At 39.0% G+C, this 23,350-nt stretch overlaps 1 protein-coding gene across 1 annotated transcript; it reads left to right on the plus strand.

Moving 5' to 3' along the window:
* The first annotated feature begins 11,727 nt into the window (after positions 1 to 11,727).
* On the plus strand, positions 11,728 to 17,263 carry LOC134213688 (sodium/hydrogen exchanger 8). The gene is made up of 3 exons (XM_062692965.1): positions 11,728 to 13,045; positions 15,365 to 16,065; positions 16,315 to 17,263. The coding sequence occupies exons 1-3, from the start codon at positions 11,956 to 11,958 to the stop codon at positions 16,555 to 16,557; spliced, it is 2,034 nt and encodes a 677-aa protein (XP_062548949.1). The 5' UTR covers positions 11,728 to 11,955; the 3' UTR covers positions 16,558 to 17,263.
* The last annotated feature ends 6,087 nt before the right edge of the window (positions 17,264 to 23,350 follow it).

The following is a 23,350-nucleotide window of genomic DNA, read 5'->3' on the forward strand; positions in this document are numbered from 1 at the left end:
GATTCAAAAGAAAATTCTTGACGGCTTGCCAAAGAGAGCCGCGGCGATGAACTGAAAATCCGAGCATGATCTTAGAAAAGGTCGTTAGTGAAAAATAGAAGGTCACGTTATTCACTTTCTCCTACAATGTTTTCAAGTTTTAACAATCTTTTCTTTTCATTGTAATATCTAAATGACCATTACTCATTTAAACGGCACAAAATTTTAGATAGGCATCAAACAAATCAAAATAAAACGAAGTAGTGTCTTTTTAATCATTCTACGACAAAATCGAAAATCATGCCAGAAATTGAAATTTTACTCAAAGTAATCAAAACAAGAGCGAATCTTCTCGCAAGAGAGGATTTCGTCGATTTTTACACGCTAATAATATTTGGTTTGTTCTTTTTATCCACATTTCGCAGTGCAAAAATCACTCAAAAATAACTAATTACCCGAACTCACAACAATAATCAAAAACGCGAATCAAAAAATCCAGCACTCATTTGACTCGACTCAAAAAGCACTGAAGAACAATTTCCAACTGACGAACTTCTTCCTAGAAACGGGAAAACTACACAGTTGATGCCGCCAGTAAAGTAGCGATGTTTCCAAATCCGTGAACAATCACCTAATGACGCTAGGATTCGAATTTGCAAGCAATTTGTATTCGCGAAAACATCTTCCGATGATGGGATGGGCACTGATGGCGAAAACAAAAATGCTCCAATCTGGAAGTGATAACAGATTACTACTTTCCTTTATTCCTTTATTTCTTGTCTTTGCGCTGCTCTTGGGATGAACTATAGTTACTGCAATATAAATATAGCTGAGCGAATTCATAAATATATAATTGAGTAACGATCCTCGTTACCTGGTACGCTGAAGGCACATATGGCGTCACAGGCCTTAAAATGGCAATTGTTATGACGTCTTCCTTTCTTCGTTCGTAAAGACTTTGCATCAAGACAATGGATTCATTTCTGCCAATCTATGTGGATTACACTATCTATGTGGCGAAAGTTCTGATAAGTGTTCTGCCATTGATGGAGTATATCTTACAAAATAAGTTGATCATTCTTTTCAAACTAAGGGCCAAATTCTTTACTACAGCCTTACTCGGGCTTCGTACTATGTATTTCCTAAATTAAAATCAAACTACTGTGGCTTACGGCTTATGTTCGTGTTTATTAATAGAAAATTATTTTTAAAGTTTATTGAGGGTCATGTCTTCACTTGACATTATAAGAGTTAGTACTATTCCATTTAATTCCACAAAAATGGGACTAAAGTAAATTTACAGATAAGTATTTCAATCTCAACAGCAATCTCGTCTCTACTGCTCCGACAAGAACTATAGGAACTATAATGGAGGCGAATTAGGTATCCGAATAGTTACAAAGTGGACATTGTATGTATGACATGGTATCTATGAATGTTCAAAAAATAGAAGTAACCCCGTATTATTAATTGATTAACACAGTGCTTCTACTCCGCCGCAAAATCCTTATCACTCCCCGCGTGATTCCTAGAAACTTCATAATGCCCTATGTCCTCATATTATAAAATTAAAACACCGACGTGATTTCGTGGTAGTACGCTCGCAAACAGTCAGTCAAACGTCGAAAAATAAGCTGATAACCGCGTCTAATTCTAATGCGCTGATCAGTCTGTCTATACCTGTACTGCCGTGAATCGCATATCTGTCCCATCTTTGCTGGGTTTCCTATTCATATGGGACAAATATGCGATTCACGGCAGTGTATTGATCATGTAAATTGTTTCCAAAATCCCAAAAAATATTTACTTCTGGTTTTACCACAATATTTCCAGGTTTTAATTTATAAATGTGCTGAACGGGCAATGAAAAACAGTATGTGGTACATAAATACTTCCGCATCTGCTAACCAAGTGGTTATCTCAAAACTTGATATCACTCCAATAAAAATGATTAAGCGTACCCATGGGGGCAAGTGGAAATTTCGCATTTATTTTTATTTATTTGCAAGCATGATAACCGCCAACTTGACCGTCAATGTCAATGTTCCAAGTTGAGCATCATTTCAGTATATGGTAGGCGTTAAGCCAGCTCAGCTCCATTTCAGTCAATCAAGATTATTCGAACATATTAAAGTGTTGCCTAAGTTACATTAGAGTTTCAACAAATATTTGTACATGAAAATTATCAAACTCATAGGAAGTCTTCCCTGATATCATTTGGGAAGTTTCACCACTTTTTCAAAACAAAAAAAAAGTAAATGTGTCACTTAGTTCGATCAGGCCTAACGCCAAACATATAGAATACATAATGCATGTGCAGAATATTTACAGTGTATGAAGATCATTTTTCACACGCGATCAGTTTCAACCATTCTTGATTTTTGTGTGACGCACGGAACACACATGTCCGATAACACACAATTTGAATAATCATCTTTGTTATGTATGTTTTATTTCCATTACGAATGATAAGACTGTAACAATTTGTTAAGCATTCGTTGCTCTTTTGACATTTTTTTAATTAATTATATTAGAAAACTACTCAGAGTTTTTAGATTAGAAAATTATCTAGAGTTTTCTAGTTATAATACGAGTTAGTACAGTACTTTCGATAACTGTAAAATGTTTACATTTCAGTTAACGAATGCAGTTCGATAACTGCAATGCATTCTAGACGTCAAACTGTTGTCAATCGACGGCAGATGCAATAAATCTATGTACTAGTCAAGTCTAGGACATTGAAGACTATTAAAGGCGAAACACGTGCCTGTGAAGATACAATCAATTAGTGGGATAGTACTAATTCGTCTCATAAAAAGTCCTATTAGACAAAGCATCTAATAGTAAAGTTGCGCAAAGAGGATCTGCTGATACTAAGGACACACCTGTGCTATTTGTACCATGGTACAAGGCGACAAGAAAATAATTCAAAGACTATTTTTGATAAAGACAATAATAGGTATGGCACTAATTCAAGATGACATTAGAATTAGTGCCAGAAATATAATTAATCCGAAAAGATTTTAAATTAAGCTTATTTGTCATTTCTGAGAATTAAACTAGCTTAGGTTAACAATGTATACTATCAATCATTATAATTTAAACTAAGCGGAATTAACGTGGAAATATACGTTTCTTTGCATTCTGTCTATAGCAGAATTTCATTTTTCGTTCTAACGCTTGGTGAACCTAGGATTATAAATTATTTAGTTATTTAACTCAACAGCATCTGAGGACGACAAAAAGGTAAGACACTGAGCATTGCCAGGAACTAAGGCTCTGTCTCATTTGGGGAATTAAACTTAAAAGTGACAGTTTGAAAATTAGCAAATAACCCAATCATAAGAATGGTTGATGCTACCCAGCAATTCCAATAAGACATCGATGCAAAATGATTCGATATCTGTCAAAAGTAATCTCGCTCTGCGAGCAGGGTTATTTGATAATTATTGAAATGTCACTTTTAATTTACGTCATTTACGCTACGTCATGGGGTCTTACTCTTAGGCTTTGGTCCGATTCGCGAATTAAAATCAAATTCAACTCAAAAGTGACAGTTGGGAAATTATGAAATCCCCCGCTCATAAGAATGGTTGGTGCTACCCAGCAAGACCAACAAAACATCTATCAAAAATGATTCAATATCTGTCAAAAGTAATCTTGCTCTGCGAGCAGGGTTATTTGAAAATTTTCAAAATGTCACTTTTAAGTTTAATTCGATTTTAATTCGCGAATCGGACCAAAGCCTTAAGCGATCCGAAAGTGGCATATGGATCCATCAATCGCAGCCGGCATAACACCAATCGAAAACCTGGGTAGCAGACGCATATTCCGAGATCATGAATACGGATAGCTGCGGTTAAGTTGGGGGACGGATGACTGTTGGCATGCCATAGTGGTATGTAATGTTCAAGATTGCAGGAAATTTATCATGGAAAATACAAAGACAATTAAGAAAATTATTTTAAGCTTTTTAGTGGAATGTCTTCACTTGTCATAAGACGAGTTTGTACAATCTCATTGAAATTCCACCACTTAATTGTATCTTGACAGATACGTATTTCGACCTCAACAGTAAGGTCGTCTTCAGTGTCTCGTACTTGACTCGACTCGAGTCGCGTTTGTTTTATAATTTGTAAACATAAACATTCAAAACAATCCAATCTAAAATACATTTTTCCCAGGAAATACTATTAGCGAAAAAGTCAATTTATACTACAGTGATCGTTCGCTAATTGGGGATCGTTCAAAAATTACGTCCATCGTTTTTCGGCATTTTCAACCCCCCCTCCTGTCACAAACTGTCACAAATAATTGACCCCCCCCTCCCCCTGTACGTACATGTCTCATTTATATTTTAGCGATTACTGTGGTTTATCTTTTTCGTACACTATTTTCACAATAACATAGTGAGTTATGTCCCTTACTAACAGTTTGAATGTTTTTAAAATGCAAGTTGTTTCTAAAATGCTTTCAGTATTTTTTTCTTGTGGACGGACGTCACATAAGACGAACCCACCTCCCTCCCCCTGTCACAAACTGTCACAAAACTCTGACCCCCCTCCCCCCCTCAAACCTTGGACGTAATTTTTGAACGGCCCCTTGGGGCACGACCTCACCCCAACTAGCGAATGCCGTTCGCTATTGGGGCGTTTTGACAAGCGTCAATGTTGTTTACTTTTTGCATTGAACAAAGGAAAATTTTACGCGCCAGAAAATATCGATCCCGCCAAACACGGAAACAAAACGTCAACGCGTTTTTGACATCACATTTTAGCGTTTAGCTGCCTTTTAATTGGGTTTCGCCCAATAAGCGAGCCCCCAACTAAAAAGCGCCCCAACTATAAAAACCCCAATTAGCGAACGTTCACTGTATATACCATAAGTATCAAAGTTATACTAATCGAGAATAAACTGCACTTAACACGGGGTCAACCAGGCGAATAGCCAGTTAGCATGACTTTTTATTTAGCATAGATTTTTTCCAGAGTGTACGACCAAGAGCGACTGAAGCAACCAAATGTCGCCACTGCATTCACGCAGCATCTCGGGCAGCGTTGCCGGAAGTGTACCGTCTATTTATTTATCGATTTCAATGCAGCATACGACAGTATTCACAGCGTATAGCTATGGTAAATTTTCCCTCCGGGACTCCGGCTCCGTTTCCCAATTAACAAGAAAAATCCGGTCATCATCTTGGAGAAGGGGATTATTATTTAATAGAGATCATATGGGAATATTTGGTACTAACATAAGATACTAAAGAATATGAAATTACGTTTTGACCAGGTCATGTATCAACTACCCTGCATTCAGCTCTCACTTGCACCGGGGGAACATTTAGCAGGCCAAAACAGGTTGACCAACAGAAGACGTTGGTGACATTCTTCCAGGGGTTAGCCGTGCGGTAAGATGCACGACTGCAATGCAAGATCATGCTGAAGGTGGCTGGTTGACTGGATGAGGAGAAGATGCAACTTTTATCGATGTTTTGATGGTAATAATTATGAGCGAATTATATGGACGAACGAATTATAGCGTGTTATTAGCAATAATACCGATTTTCGCTTTAATTTAAAAATATATGCTAGTTGTTTTGCTTTTGAACGGTTGTTCGGTTCTTTATTGGTGAACCGATCTGGCCCGGTTAAAAAACACACACGAAGTCGTTAATAATTTCTAAGTGTGTATCCATTGTACTTGCCACACAAGATACATACTCATGCAATGGCGGGCGTAGAAAAGCTTTCAATTAATAACTGTGGAAAACTAAGTGAAAAAGCAGGCCAAGTTCCAGTTGGAATATAGAGCCATTGAGAAAGAGAAAGAAATATTAAGTATGATCCAGCGTGAATCCCAGTGCAAAATAATCAATAGCATCTCAACTAACAGTGAGTTAGCAGAAAATGATCCTTGATGATTCAGCAGTATAATACTTATTGCCATAGCACTATACAGTGTAGTTATATGTAGCACGTAATAATGGATCTCCAGTTAGCCTTGCGAGCAAAGGCGTAGGATTGTCAATCCGGAGCTGGCGATTTCGATTTGAGCATAGAGAAGATTAATAACAGAAAATGTTAATAGAATACAAGTTGAACAGCAGGTCAAGTTCCAGTTGGAATGTAGAGACATAGAAGAAGAAGAATAATATACAACAGTATATCAATTTGCAGGCATGGCATTGCAAAAGATGATAATTGATAATGATTGGAATATTTTATTTACAATATACTACAGCACTCGCCGCGCTCATCCAGATCCCGGTCTGGCTCTCGTCAATTCGACGGATCATAAAACTGCGCGCTGAAAATCAGTAACAGTAACGTCCATAGTTTCATCATTGTTGTCATTTTCCTTAATTTGTTCCTTGAACACACTCGATTTCAAAATTGCAATCATTGTTTTTATGTGTGTCAAATAAAAATTTAAACTATATAGTGTTCCCCAAATAATGGCTATATAACCCAAGTAACCCCTAAAGGCTAGTACGCTGCTGAAAAGTTCTGTGCAAATAGATAGGATACTGAATGCTCACGGAATGATTCCGCTCTGAAATTCCGTGAGCAGTACGGAGCTGAAAAGTAGAGAAAATTTCGTAACGCTAATAACGTTTGCTGGGTAAAGTAAATGGAGTTGTCACCAGTGTTGGTAAAAATTCAAATTCTCAAATCTCATCCACGATTCAAATCAAGCGCGAGGCAAACCTCATCCGACTCATGGCCCAGAGAATCGTCCATGATTCAACTCGCGATTTGCATCATTGCGTGATTTTTACGTGTTCCTATTCGTTAAATTCATCGGAATAACTTTCTTTGCTTAATACAATGGATAATAAGTTCATACCTAAACATAAAATACGCTTCGATTAGGTATTGACACTTTTTGGAGCGAAATCATTTTTCAGCGAATGAGCGAAACGATGCGATTCTGCGTGAAAAACTCATGCGCGCTGCTCTCCATACAGAATCGCAAGCGAGTCAGCTCGCGCATGAGGCTGCGGTGAGTGAGTTTTGAGCATGATTCTACCAACACTGGTTGTCACTTTTCCTTACGGAAAAATATTCCGTACACAGAAAGAAAAATCATTAATCAAATTAAAAAAATCGTTGGTTAAAATAAAAAGTTTCGTTGGTTCTTTTTGGTAGAGAGTTGCTTGCGTTCAAAGCAAAAGTACGCAAACTTTTAATTTGCCTATCGTTTGAAAGGGGCATGCTGCTCTGAAAATAAAAGTTTGATACATTCAAATTCGGAATACCGACCCGATACCGATTCCTTAGCACAAACAATATTTGAAACAAATTAGGTTCAAATCGGTCATGGGGTTCAAGACTTTCATTGAGTTGATCGATTGCTAAACAATACCCCTCCCTCATGCCCTCCCTCTTTTCCAAAGAGCATCCGTAACACCCCTATCGTCGGCTACTTAAGATAAAGAATGTGTGTTCCAAATTCGGTTGAAATCAGCCAAGGGGTTCAGAAGGTACACTGAGTTAATCGATAACTTAGCAATACCCCTCCCCCCATATCCTCCCCCTTTTCCAAAAGGCATCCCTAACCCCCCTATCGTCGTTTCCTTAAGATAAAAAATGTGTGTTCCGAATTTGGTTGAAATCGGCCAAGAGGTTCAGAAGGTACACTGAGTTGATCGATAACTTAGCGACACCCCTCCCCTCACACCCTCCCCTTTTTCCAAGGAGCTTCCCAAACCCCCTTATTGTCGTTTTCTTAAGATAAAGAATGTGTGTTCCAAATTTAGTTGAAATCGGCCAAGGGGTTCAAAAGGTACACTGAGTTGATCGATAACTTAGCGACACCCCTCCCCCCACATCCTCCCTTTTTCCAAAGAGCATCCTTAACCCCCTTAAGATAAAAAATGTGTGTTCCAAATTTGGTTGAAATCGATCAATGGGTTCAGAAGTTATGCTGGAACATACATAAAAACAATAAATAAAAGGTAATAAACTATAGAGGACGATTGTCGCTATGGTTCCATTTGTTATCGTTACCAAACATGTTGGGTACCTATCTGTCAAAACGTACTGAATTTTCCTTCGTTGTTTTCAATAACAATGATCCTTGCGCCATCTCCAATCGATTGCCAAACGCGATCCCAATTTAAAATACATTTGAATTAACGGATACGATGTTTACACACGTATCGGATGCCAGCCTCAATATCTGTTATCTGTGCTTTTACTTACGGAATAATCGAGCAGAATATTTTTCCGAAAGTAAAGTGACAGCTCCCATTAAGGCTTCGTCAGACGTTGCAAGCAAATCACTCGTGCGAGCGAATGATTTCTGAGAGCACTCGCAATTGTCACACGTAGCAGTTTTTTACTTTAAGCAAATGTCAGATTTACTCTCATGCAAATAAATATAAACAAAAAGGAAAAACTTGTTTTTCGACAACAGAATCTAATTTCATTCCTATTTTTGCAGTGCAACACTGCCACCTGAAAACGTTTTCACTTTTGCGAGCGAAAAATTTACTAGTGCTGTACTATTTAGCAAGAGCAATTTTGTTTCTGCGAGTTGAAAATTTTTAACGCTTAGCAGTCACACATTGCAAGCGAGCGTTTGCTTACGAGTTGTCATTGCAAACATGCAATCACTTTCAGTGTAGTCAGACAGGCAAATTTTTGACAGTTGTCACTTTCTGCGAGCAAAATGCTCGTTGCGAGTGATTTGCTTGCAACGTGTGAGGGCACTTTTACTTTGCGTGGGAACCTTACAAATGCCAATTTTGTTTTTTGTTCTTTTCATGTGGATACTGTTGTAAGAATTTTGTTTCGATTCATTACTTTTCCGATTCAGTGAACGGAATTTAACATGGGATTGAGATAGAAAAAGAAATTTTTTTTGAACACGATACCAACCTTAAGGATAAGTGCCTGAAAAGTTAGTGACATTTTTTACTCAATTTTTCTATTAAAAAAAAGTGGTATTTTGGCCATAACTTCCGAGCCAATAGTCCGATCTGACCAATTTTCAATAGGAAACAATGGTAGAGTATCCTGCGTCGAATGCAACTTAAATAGGTTAAGGATAGTAAATAGGTTAAGGATAAGTGCCTGAAAAATGAGTGACTTTTTTTTTGGGTGGGTGCGCAGACACACACACATACATACACACATACATACACACATACATACACACACAGACATCACCTCAATTCGTCGAGCTGACTCGATCGGAATATAACACTATGGGTCTCCTGGCCTTCTATATAAAAAGTTTGTTTTTGGAGCTATCATTACGTATACTTAGGGTCTGTCTCATTTGGAGAATTAAACTTAAAAGTGACAGTTCGAAAATTAACAAATAACCCGGTAATAAGAATGACTGGTGCTGCCCAGCAATTCCAATAAGACATCGATGCAAAATGATTCGATATCTGTCAAAATTAATCTTGCTCTGCGAGCAGGGTTATTTGATACTTGAAATGTCATTTTTAAGTTTAATTTCAGTTTAATTCTCATAATGAGACAGACCCTTAGTAGCTATACACACCCACCCAACTGCTTAGAAAGAAGTGTTTTCATTTTCAGTTTTTAAGTGTCAATTCTGTCGACGGCAGTTTCTCGAAGTCGGTGGTGATCTAAAATACATGTAAAGGTTGGTATCGTGTTCAAAAGAAATTCCTTTTTCTATCTCAAACCCATGTTAAATTCCGTTTACTGAATCGGAAAAGTAAAAAATTGAAATGAAATTTCTTCACCAGTATCCACCTGAAAATAACAAAAATCAAAAAGGGAATTTGTAAGGTTCCCAAGCAAACTAATGGGAACTGTCACTTTACTTTCGGAAGAATAGTCTGCTCGATTATTCCGCAAGTAAAAGTGACATTTTACTCCTGCAGATCAGTTGTCAAAATTCCGCTTGGTAATATTGTGGATTTACTCGCTATCAAGATTTTCCCGATTACTTTTACGGCCACTCAGAGTAAGCGCAAAAAATCGAGGTGAACGGCAATGTTAATGTCTTATAAAACTTAATTTTAATGATTACATATATTTAGTCAAATTAAATTAATTCTTCAATATTACAGTCGCAGAACTTTATGAAATAATGTAGGTATTTTTTTCACGGTTTTTTGGGGCAAGTATTAAACATTTTATATCTCCCGATCAGGTAATAAATATCATATAAATACATCTAACTACCCCTCACCTACTGGGACACGTGCTCATTCTTTTGTCCGCCAAAAATGCAAATGCCAAAAAGCACGTGGTTGCCGGTAAACAAATATTCGCTCTTTCACTCAGATTGCTGGTTGGAATTTTTTTGACGTTTACTTTGTCTCGCTCAAACCAACAGCGAATACTCTAGCGACTACTTTAACGAACACTTGGTGGAACGGCTACTCTAACCGACCGTGTCCACCTAGCAAGTAAACGTACAATCACAGATAACAGATATTGAGACTGACATCCGATACGTGTGTAAACATCCGGAACCGTCTCAGAACTGAATGAGTATCATGGTTCTTGATCGTAAATTGTGCCACCAAATCACTGTTTTTGGATGCTTCTGCATAAATTTTTCCATATAAACTTCCAACGAGTTTAGCACCGCCCAAACGTTGACCGATTTGGCTGAAATTTTGTCCAGAGCATCAGGGCATCAAACAGAACCGAATAAAAGGGCGGCCCATTAAAAAAATTTAAAAAGAGCCACCCTAATACTGGGCTTAAGTCAAAACTTTATTATATAAAATGTTAAATAAATCTATTCTTGTTTCTCCCATTTTTGTTTGTTTCCAGAGTCATCCATTTCCTGCCACTACACTATTTTAATTTGTGAAATAACATTATACATACTACAATACAGTAATAATATAATAATAATCGCACTGCGTTTAATTCAGATTATCAACAGAATCGTTGAAAAATCTTACTATTTCTAGAGTGCTTTGAAAATAGGTCGTATGTGCAAAAGAGAGTCTCTCTTTGGATCTATTCTCTTTCGATTATTACGAAACTATACAAAAATTTACTTCGAATTTCTTGGCAGATATCCAAAGACAAAAGCTTTGTCTATCATGCTGAAGTGGAAATGTAGCAAAACATGCAAAACTAGCCGGTATATTAGCGAAAGAGAGCGTGATCAAAGAGAATCTCTCGTTTGCACATACGACCTATTCTCAAAGCAATCTAGATTTTATCGTCTTTGTTGAACATAATCAAAACCCTAATGATCACATAAAACAAAACTGAAGATAAACCAATGATCCATGGTTATATTGATTTGCAAAATACATGCAAAAGTAATGTTTTTGAATGGTAACGATACTTAACAACCCATTCAATGTATCATCCAAAACCAAAATATTATAAGGGCTATCGGAAATATCGTTCGTCCTATAATTCACGTACAGTATTTTATATGATTCCATGAAAAATTCAATTATATAATTTTCTATGCTCAAAAAACGATAACTAGAAAAATCGTTGTATAATTTCATTTTATTCGGGATGTTAATTCAAAGTCAAAATTATGAAAATATGCATGAAAAATATAATACTCAATTTCGGGAAAAATGTGATAATTGAAACTGATGTCATCAGGGCCAAAATGTAAATCGAAAGCGATTACGATGTGCTTTATGTGATCTGCTGGATCTGCTCATTGGACAGGACTAATATATCGACCATTGTCGATTATTGTTTTTTTTTTCACCCTTTCGTCGATTTTTATGTCATCAAACTCTTCTTTCTATCGTCTTCTCCTTCCAAATTTTCCCTGTTTTCCATTCTTTGTGATGGATGGTCAAACACCCCGTCAAAATAACATCGGCCGTCAAATGAAGCAGTAATCTCGGCTTTTTGCTAAAATTGAGTCATTTTCGGTGATTGTTGTATTCTACACAGGAGCGTGATAAAACTAATTTCCAGCTGGAGCTATGCAGTGAAACAGGCCAGAAAAAAGGCATTACCCAAACAGTCAACGTTGCATTCCCTTCTGAGAGTTATGACTCAGAGTCTCAAGGACACAATGAAGTCTGGATTGATATATTTTCTACTAATTTGTGGATTCCTGTTCACCACTTTCTATAATGTTGCATCGGACGTCCAACTTCCAGCTGGTGATGGAAATAGCGTAGCGTCAGTAAGTAATCCATTGACGAAGGAAACAGATGTTAATCTTACGACTGTCATTCCGAACGATGACCACCAGCAGCAGCAGCCGAAAAAAGAGGATCCGGTGAAAGAACTTCCGAGAAATGCCACCACAACCATGTCCCCGGAAAAGAATGCCGTCGAACAGGAGCATTACAGCTCGATGTCGATATTTTTCGTGCTATGTGTGATTGCTCTTGGGATCCTCCTGATTCACATGATGCTGCAGACCGGATTTCAGTATCTACCGGAAAGTATAGTGGTGGTATTCCTCGGGGCCTTGATCGGGCTTATTTTGAACAATTCTTCGGTGAAAAATGTGGCCAACTGGGAGCGAGAGGAGGTTTTCTCGCCGACGGCATTCTTCTTGGTTTTGTTGCCACCGATTATTTTCGAGTCCGGATATAATCTTCACAAGGGTAACTTTTTCCAGAACATTGGATCGATTCTGGTGTTTGCAATAATTGGAACGACCATCTCTGCGCTGGTTATCGGGTCCGGCGTGTATCTGCTGGGTTTAGCGGAAGTTGCATATAGACTAAATTTCGTGGAATCGTTTGCCTTTGGCTCGTTGATTTCAGCCGTCGATCCTGTGGCCACTGTTGCTATATTTCATGCGCTAGACGTGGATCCAATACTAAACATGTTAGTATTTGGAGAGAGTATTTTGAACGATGCCATTTCGATTGTGCTGACGACAACGGTGATGCCAATGGTTTCCGGGTCAGGCAGTGAAGGAACCGGTGAATCGATCTTTTCGGCTCTGAATACATTCTGCTTAATGTTCTTCGCCTCGGCTGGAATTGGGGTGGTGTTTGCTCTGATGGGGGCTCTTTTACTCAAACACGTGGATTTGCGGAAACACCCTTCTCTGGAATTCGGTTTCATGCTGGTTTTCACTTACGCGCCATATGTGCTTGCTGAAGGCATTCATTTATCAGGTGAGTTGAAGAAATGAAAGAATTTTATTGAATGGCAATATCATCCAGTATCTCTCGGTTTGCATTATTTCCTTTTTATGATCCCCCTTGGCATATAATTTCGTAATGATTGTGCGTCACTCTTTATCTCATAGCTTCTTCGAATTATGTTTTCAATGTTTACATTATTTTTTTCTTATTTAGAAGAAGTGTACCGGGTTTGGCCACCTTATTGCCTAATTTGGCCAACCCTAAAAAAAATCGTATTTTTCAAAAAAAAACCCAGATTAATCCACCTAGCAGTGATGATGCCTTTCTCGTGCATTATAAAATATATTGAAAGAATCACATTAGAAAGGTCAAAAAAGCTCTTTAGGAGAATAGATCACATTTTTTCGATCATTTTGTATGTTTTTGCATTAGTTAAAATGCATCGCCACCACCTTCGGAAAAAAAATTTTTTTTTTGGTTTTGAATTTTTTTTTCCAAGGGGGGACCCTTGGGAAAAAACAATGATTTTTCAATAATTCCAAAATACAATGTCCGATCGAGCCAATTTTCAATAGCAAACAATGGGACCGCATTCCCCGTCGAATGCAACTTGTTGCGAGTAAATCGGATAATGCTAAGTTCCAAAAAGTGTGTCTACAAAATTTGTACACATACACACACACACACATACATACATACACACATACAGACATGGGGGCAGCAGGGACAGCAGGAACAGCATGATGTCCAAGGGCTTGACGACCCCTCCCCAGCTGTCTGCGAGTCAGGGAGAACTGCCTAGGGCGTGGTGGGATTTAGCAGTGGGCTCTGCTAAAATCCCTCCCAAAAAACCACAAGTGCCCGTAAGCGGACTCTATCAAAGCGACTGTGTGCCGCTTCAAAAGCACAAGCCCAGGGAGGGAGTGCCAACTGGCATGTGGAGTGTCCCTACTTCGGTAGGGTAGTGCGTGAGCTGCTTCGGCAGGGAGTGAGTGATCTGTTGTGCTGAGGCAGGGGGGTCATAGCGAGGCGCCGCCGCTATGGCCACCTCGAAGCGCAGCAGAAGTCTGAGTATGGACTGCACATGCTAAGGTAAGAGTGTCGTAGCGTAGTATCGTTGATTAGTCCCCACATACCGCTATCGACACCTCGAGGCATGGCAGTGGAGTGTTAGAATAAGTTGTGGAGTGTACCTACTTCGGTAGGGTAGCGCGTGAGCTGCTTCGGCAGGGAGTGAGTGATCTGGTTGTGCTGAGGCAGGAGTGTCATAGCGTGTCTCCGCCGCTATTGTCACCTCAAAGCGCAGCAGAAGTCTGAGTATGGACTGCACATGCTGAGGCAGGAGTCGAGGTATCCCATCGACACCTCGAGGCATTGCAGTGGAGTGTTAGAGTGAGCACCCGAAAAAGGGTCACATGGAGCGAATGGTCTTTGGAGAAGCTGCTTCGGCGGCAGGGTAGCAGTGGGTTGTACCCACACACCTACAGTTGTGCACATGTGGTGCATGGGGAGTGTCCCTGCTTCGGCAGGGTAGCGTATGTCGTAGCGCAATATCTGTAGGCCCAGGCAGTTACCGCTATTGACACCTCGAGGCATGGCAGCGGAGCGTCCGGGAGAGCATCCAAGTAAGACTCAAATGGAGTGAATGGGGTGCGAGCACCCAAGTCAGTCTCGCGTGGGACGAGTGCCTGTGTGAGCGATAATGAGTGAGTACGCTTAGTACTGCCGTCCCCCCAGAAGTAGTACTGCGAGGTAGTTCCTGGGGGAAACGATGGTGGAGCCCAAGGGAGTTTAGTCGGTATTACCGGTATGGTCGAGTCCGACACTCCAGTACACTTCCGTGTGGTAGTTTGGCAACTACAATGCACGTGTACTGGGTTAGTGTGTAAATGCATTCTCCCTTGTAAAAAAAAAAAAAAAAAAAAAAAAACACATACAGACATCACCTCAATTCGTCGAGCTGAGTCGATCGGTATATAAAAATCGGCCCTCCGGGCCTCCTATCAAAATTTTGTTTTTGAAGCAATATTATAGCCTTTACGTACACTTAGTGTACGAGAAAGGCAAAAATATATCTCAGTTTCAACAGCGAAGAAAGATAAGGGATATATCTTTTGTAAGAGCTAATAGAATCATCAAAAATTGTTTTACTTTTGGATTTATGAGATAAACTGGCCAAATTAAGAACATGACCAAAACTGGTACAGATACACTATGTATATCTATTTTTACTTTAATCTTAGTTTTCCAATAGATGCTTGAAGTATCAAATAATTATTGTTAGTATTATATTAGTCCAAAAAATAATAGACGACAGATTGATTAATGAATTGTGTTCTTTCTTAATAGGCATAATGGCAATCCTGTTTTGTGGCATCGTGATGTCCCATTACACGCATTTTAATTTGTCCACGGTGACGCAAATTACGATGCAGCAAACGATGCGAACGTTGGCCTTCATAGCAGAAACGTGTGTATTCGCTTACCTCGGACTTGCCATATTTTCCTTCAAGCATCGCTGCGAGCTCTCCTTCGTCATCTGGGCAATCATTCTCTGTTTGATTGGCCGAGCGTGCAATATTTTCCCGCTGGCCTGGATGGTCAATCGATTCCGAGAGCACAAAATCACCAACAAGATGGCTTTCATAATGTGGTTCTCTGGCCTGCGGGGAGCAATTTCCTATGCGCTTTCGTTGCACTTGCAGTTCTCCACTGAGGAAACAAGACATGTGGTAATCACTACCACGCTGATAATCGTTCTGTTTACGACACTGTTCTTCGGTGGGTCCACCATGCCGCTGATGAAATATCTTTCCGGAGGAAAGAAAAACAGAAAGAGTGTCCGCAGTAGCCGAGTGGGCAGGAAGAAGAAAGAGAAGGTGCTGTCGCTAAGTAAGACACGTGAGTGGGGCCAAGCGATAGATTCGGAGCACCTTTCTGAACTGACCGAAGAAGAGGAAGTAAGCTTCACCCAGTCCAAATTAGTGGGATTCGCTCGCCTGGACAGAAAATACTTCACACCTTTCTTCACCAGGCGGTTTACCCATCAGGTAAGTGTCTAACATTCTGAAAATTGGTAAAACTAGCTCGCGCATGTTAACTAACTTATGCGATTTTGTACAAACCAAAAGAATTGATCGCAAAATGGTTTACGGGTAAAATGTACAACTTTTGAGTTATCCTATAGGTTGGTTTGATAATTCATTGTTGTAAATATTGAGAGTGAGACATGAAATCGAAATTACCCAATATCTTTAAATACCAGAGAAAGTTTTGTTCTAAAACCTAATTCTTCACAGGAACTGCACGACTGCAAGAGCCAGATGGCCGACCTGACGAACAAGTGGTACCAGGCGATTCGAATATCGCCGGATGAGGTGGAAGAAGAGGATGATGAGGACGAAGACGTGGTGTCGATTGCCGCATCCGATAGATCGACCAACATTCTTGTCGACGGAGGTCGCTCTACGCGGAGCGGAGGAAGCAAGCAGGGCAACGCTACGACGGCATCTGTGGGCGGCCCGAGCCGGACAAAATCCTGATTGCGACAGCAACAGGAGGACGATAGTTCACTGTACAACACTTCGCTGGACGTTGGGTCGGAAATATTTCTGTGAGCTATTCCCGGTTTGTAGTTGGTGTGTTGAGGGTATGTATTTATATATTTATTGAGGAATGAGGAAACCAAAGCCAAGTCTAAAGCAGAACGATTTCGAGAAATTGTGATGTGATTGTGTAAAGAATTATTTGTCGGATGGTAGAAAAGAAATGGCTAGATAACCATAATGAATTTTAAAATTTAATAGTTCATGAGTAGTGGATGTCGTTTTGTATATCTTGTAGTTATAATATTATAATAAATGACGATAGCACTGAAGAGCTGATGGCAAGTGATACGTAGTAAACCAAACTAGTCGAAAGATAAATAATGAAACTACAGTTTTAAAGCTATACACTCCACTATAAACATGGTTTTTCAAATACCTACTTGCACTAGCAGATTCAATATAGATTAACCCAGATCCTCGTCCTAATGTATGTATCTATCGATGGCAATGTTCGTTCTTGCACAAATTATTACAGGATAATCTAATGGTGATTTTTTTATAGATATACCTTGCATTCTTTATAGTAGATTATTTGACAAAATATTTTCACTCACCGATGTGAGTCTTCTATTAATTCTACAATTCCTTTGATGAGTTATGTTTGATCGTTGTTGTAATATATTTAAAGTATTAAGATGAATGTTCGTTTTGTCATCCTTTATCCGAAATTCCCTCTGGGATAGGAAGACTAGCTACTAAGTGTCCCTGTATTTCATCACCTGTTTTTGCCTTTTTCGTATACTTAATATATGGCAAAGCTGATTCTACCCGAACGCCAGTACCCCGAAAGACTTTTGCCCTGAATAACCCCCGAATGGTCATCACCCCAAATTATTATTATCCCGAATGACCATTACCCCGAATTTGTCAAAAAAATCGCTTTATTAGATTGCGTTTCAATAATGAAGTTGAAAATGGAAACTAATCTGTCAAAAAGTTACTAAATTAAGAGTAATTTACTCACCCGTATTAGGGAAGAGCCATTAATTACGTAACGCAAAAAAAAGTCATTCAACCTCCCTCCCTCACCCCTTTGTCACACTTTTTGTATGAAACATCTGAACATTTTTTATGGATCGTCACACATTCCTCAACCCCCCTCCCCGATCAGCAAAGCATAACAAAATTATAACTCAATTTTATCAATGGTAGTTATTTAAAGCAACGTGTGTTATACAGTGAACTCTCCCTAACTCGATGTTCTGTAACTCGATATTTTCCCTTACTCGATGAAATTCAAAGTCCCTTGAATCAAGCATACTGCGTTCCCTCCGTAAGTCGCCCTTACTCGATATTCTCTAAGTCGAAGTAATTTTCCAAAGTATTTTTACTTCGCTAACTCTGTTGTCTGAAACAGTTACATGCACGATATAATAAGAAGTTAATAAGAAGTGAAAAGTGGTAGGCGAAGAAGTGAGAATGAGAAGTGAGAAGTGAGAAATAAGAAGTTAAAAGTGAGAAATGTGAAATGAGAAGTGAAAAGTGAGAAATGAGGAGTGAGAAGTGCGAAGCAAGAAGTGGTTAGTGACAATTGAAAAATGAAAAGTGAGAAGTTAGAAGTGTGAGACTCGAAATGAGGAGAGAAAAGTGAGAAGTGAAAAGTGGTAAGGAAAAAGTTAGAAGTGAAAAGTGGTAAGTGAGAATTGAAAAGTCAGAAGTGAGATATAAGAATGTATGAGTGTCGAAGCGAGAAGTGCGATGTGTGAAGTGAGAAGTGAGAAATGAATAGTGAGAAGTGAGAAATGAAAAGTGAAAAGTTTAAAGTGAACAGTGAGATATTTGAAGAAGTGAAAAATGAGAAGTGATACGTGAGAAGGGAGAAATGAGGAGTGAGAAGTGCGAAATGAGTAGTGAAAAGCAAGAAGGGAAATTTAGATGTTAGAAGTAAAAGTAAGAAGTAAGCAATGATAAATCAGAAGTGAGATATAAGAAGGTATAAGTACACACTTTATTTTTATTACCGGGATCTCAGCAATTTGTTCAACTTTTACCGAGATTCGCACAGTCGAGCCCCAGCAAACATGATTTTCGCCGAGATATCTGTCATAGTTGCTGAAAATCAGCAGATAATTCTCCGAAACTCAGCTAACAAACCTTATTTTTGACGGGATATCAACTTTTGACGTAGAACTACGTCTGTCTTTTCTATATTGGGGTACACTTTACGATTGCAAAAAATCGAAAAACGTCACGAAAATATGATAGACTTTGATCGTTAATATCTCAGCCGTTTCTCGATGGATTTTCAATTTTCTTGGACCATTCGATCAAGGAAGAGTCAACGCTTCATTCCCGATGTACACTGAAGTCGTTTTTTACGCGTTTTATTTTTACACGAATCGCTTTTTATGCAATTTTTTTTTCACTAGAATTTCGGGATTAACACGATTCATTTAGACATATTTAGGAATTTATGCGTTTTTTTACGTTGTTTTAATTTACGCGGTCCATATCCTCCGCGTAAAAGCTGACTCCAGTGTGTTTCAATATTTATATATGATTATTTACTACTGAACACTTGCTAACAGTTTAGTAATCGGTTTTGGTGAATCTATAGATTTTAGGGCGACTTGCAGACAACCATGAAAAGACACGTCTGATCAGTTGAAGAGCTTGTTTATTAATAATCAATATTTGATTAAGGCGTTACCAAGTGAAAAATGATAGCACAGTCAACAGCTCCTTCGATTGCTTTTAACACCCCCACTTGTTGACTTGCTTGAAATATTACAATAAACCGATCCTTTTTCGAAATTCTTGAAATATAGCTGAAGGCAAAGATTTGGTCAGCATATCTGCCTCCTGATCGTGTGTTGGCACGTAATTGATCTTGATTTTTTCTTGTTTCACAGCATCACGGATAAAATGATATTTTACATCAATGTGCTTAACTCGTTTCGTTTCTTCGGTTTTGGACATAGCAATTGCACCTTGATTAATAAGTGTTCCTGTAGTAAATATTGTAACGAACGAGATAGACGGTCAGCAAAATGATATCCCTACAGACGAAGAATATGTAGATGCAAATATCTCGGCACCCGAGGAAGAACAAGATGCACTCCCACCACAATTAAATGGGAACTCTCAAGAGGAGAATGTTCCGAGGTCTAGTGGTCGGGAGTGCCGGAAACCAGGTTGGTTGCATGATTTTGTTTCTTCCTATCGAGCTTTTTCTGCTGCTGTTAACGATTCACAGATTCCTTCAAAATATTCTTTATCGTCGTATGTAGGAGGTGTTATCTTTCCGCAAACATCCGTGTGAATTCTTTCTAAAGGTCGACTCGTCGCCAGTCTCGATCCATTAAACGGCAATCGCACCAACTTACTCTCCATACAGGGCTCGCAGGAAAATTCTTCACATTTTCTTAACGAATCTAGACCAACGACCATTGCAGATTTCTTCAGCTTTTCTAAGTTCTTGAATCCTAGATGTCCATACCTTTGGTGCCATAACGCAGTTTGACTTTCGTAATTCTCTTTTGACATCAGAGCAGTATCTTTCCTATTCTTCCACATCCGAAAATAGTACAAATTTCCTCTAACTTTAGCTTCACCCACTAAACGATTGCCTTGCATCATAACTGCCTTTTCAGCTTGAAAATCAACCGTCACTCCAGCCTTCACTAGCTTCCTCAGTGATAAGAGATTGAACGTAAGATTCGGAACATACACAACTTCTCCTACTTTAAATGCTATACTGCCGTGAATCGCATATCTGTCCCATTTTTGCTGGGTTTCCTATTTATATGGGACAAATATGCGATTCACGGCAGTATAGTACGATTGAATCTTTCTGCTACCCCATTTAACTGTGGTGTGTATGCGACTGTGGACTCCACCTGTACTCCTTGTTTTTCATAAAAAATAACTGTTCATTTGAGAAATATTCGCTACCCAAATCACACCTCAGAGTTTCGATTTTCTTTCCAAATTTGGCAGTAACCATAGCTTCATACACTTTGAAATAATGGAAAACTTGATTCTTGTTACTCATCAGAAATACAACAGCGTAATGAGAAAAATCATCGATGAAATCGAGCCAAATATCCAACAATATAACATAAATCAGGTCTGGTTCCCATCATTATGTACATCAAACCACCAATTAACTCGCGGTATGGATTTTTGCTGTTACCTTCATATTTGTTCAACTGCAGGTTTGGTTCCGCTGGGGTTTTGACTGGGTTACACTGCTCCATTCCAAAACGTTGTAGAAGTTTATCAATTTGACCCGTTTGAGAAAGTGACAATGAACCTGCTGCTACATTACGCTCAACCTTGATGCCCAAGAAATGATGTACTTCGCCCATGTCAGCCATTTCGAATTCTTGTTTCAATTTATCTTGAATATCTCGCACGGCTCCAGTGTCTTGTCCAGCAATAAGAAGATCATCAATGTAAATGATAAGATATACCGCATCTTTTCCCCACTCTTCACATACAAGCAATAATCATGGCGGAAACGACGGAAGCCAAGGCTGATCAAAAACTCGTTAAATCGATTGTTCCAACACCTAGATGATTGATTTAGACCATACAATGAACGTTTCAAAAGACACACCTCTCCTGGAACTGCAGCTACCCCCTCTGGAACGGCCATGTAAACCTTCTCACGTAATTGGCCGTTTAAGAATGCTGTCCTGACATCCATTTGGAAAATTGATAAATCGAATTCATTAGCTAATGCCAGTAAAGTCCTAATCGTTGCAAGCTTTGCCACCGAAGCAAAAGTTTCTTCGTAGTCCAAGTGCTTTCGCTGCATGAATCCTTTCGCCACTAGCCTTGTACCTCACAGGATTTCCATCTGCATCTGTTTTGATAGTAAAAACCCATTTACATGGAACCAGTGAAACAGCATCAGGACATCTAACGAACTCCCACGTGTTATTTTTCACAAGAGACATCAATTCCTCCTCAACGGCACGTTCCCAATGAATTTGGTTTAAGTGACCTTCAATTTCCGAATATTTTGACGGAATCTATGAATCGTTAACAGCAGCAGAAAAAGCTCGATAGGAAGAAACAAAATCATTTGATGTACATAATGATGGGAACCAGACCTGATTTATGTTATATTGTTGGATATTTGGCTCGATTTCAAGATGCAGCTGGCGAACCACATTGGCAACAAGCAAAACGTGTTTTGAGGTACTTGCAAGGAACTAAAACTATGAAACTAACATACTACAAAGTACAAAAGAAACTATCAGCATATTGTTCATGCCTTTTCTGATGCTGATTATGCAAGTGATGAAGTAGACAGAAAATGCGTTTCAGGATATTTACTAAAGGTTTATGGAAATACAGTAATTTGGTCATCGAAGAAGCAGCAGTCCGTTGCGATGTCGTCAACAGAAGCAGAATATGTGGCCATGAGTGCCTGTTCCAGTGAAGCTATTTGGTTGGGAGGGCTGTTGAACGATTTACTGCCAACTAAATAGCTTCACTGGAACAGGCACTCATGGCCACATATTCTGCTTCTTTAATCGGAACAATATGCTGGGCCCACAACCTATAGATTTTATAACGACTTGCAGACAACCATGAAAAGACACGTCTGATCAGTTGAAGAGCTTGTTTATTAATAATCAATATTTGATTAAGGCTTCATGACATGTCATTCAGAATGGCTGCCTTGTGGCTTACCAACACAGTAAAACAATCACACGCCCCACCCACCCCGATATGCACACATTAATTTAATTCTTATATTGCCAACATACCTGACCATCTTCTCACTAAAAAAGTAAATCTGGACTTAGTTCTAAGTTCAATCTATGCGGCGGTATGATGATATTATCACATAGCGCTTATTTAGTGAAGATATATAAGCAAGTGAACAAAGTGAAAAAATTCCCCCCAAAAACGCACTATGCCAACGACGTCGCCGGTTTCAACACTCTGCACGTCGTCGGTAGCGTCGTATGCAAGCAATCATTGATCAGTAGCAGACAGTGATGTCGATATCAACTATTGTGAAATCATAGCGGAAACATGTAAAATATCGATTTAATTAATCAATCTTTTCCTAACGCATTATGTATTGATGCAATAATAATACCTTATTGATTTTGTTTTGGGGTGCATTGTAAAAATTGAAAAATCGTAGCAAAAAATGCGTTTGAGCAGTTTGCGTTTGAGCAGCTGGCAACAACAGTTGAGGATGTAAACATAAACAGCCAGCATCGTGAAAACATAATTCATAAATATTCACCTAAACCAAAGAAAAACTGATGCTTTTCTGACAAATTCCATCAGTTAATCCCATACTTAGACTGTATTGATTAATACTGCTTCTAAGAGCACCTCCACGGGAGTCCCCATCTAGGTCCCTATCGCTATTTCCGGGCCCCTGATAGGGACCCACTTTTACACCGGAGGTATCTAAACGGGAATGTAAAATAAGAACGCAACTCAAAATTAGCCGTGAGTCTCCAAATTTAGGGCCCCATACTGGGTTGCTAAATTTACAGGGTCTATTTTGTAAAACTTCACTTTGTTATTGATAAAAAATTGCAGAAAATCTGTTTTTTTTTAGAACAATTTCGACGTAAGTTAAAAAACAAGGAGAATATTCATTTTTTTTAACTAGTGCCCCAGTTCAACTCCGCGAAGAAATGATTACAGTAATGGATCAGCTATAATGAGGAGCGATGCGCACCGGCGCCCGCTAGAGCCCGAAATATTCATGGATTTCTCGCGAAAGAAAATTCCACTGTTTTTATTT

The sequence above is a fragment of the Armigeres subalbatus genome, chromosome 2 (genome assembly GCF_024139115.2).
Source record: "Armigeres subalbatus isolate Guangzhou_Male chromosome 2, GZ_Asu_2, whole genome shotgun sequence".
NCBI classification, from domain to species: domain Eukaryota; kingdom Metazoa; phylum Arthropoda; class Insecta; order Diptera; family Culicidae; genus Armigeres; species Armigeres subalbatus.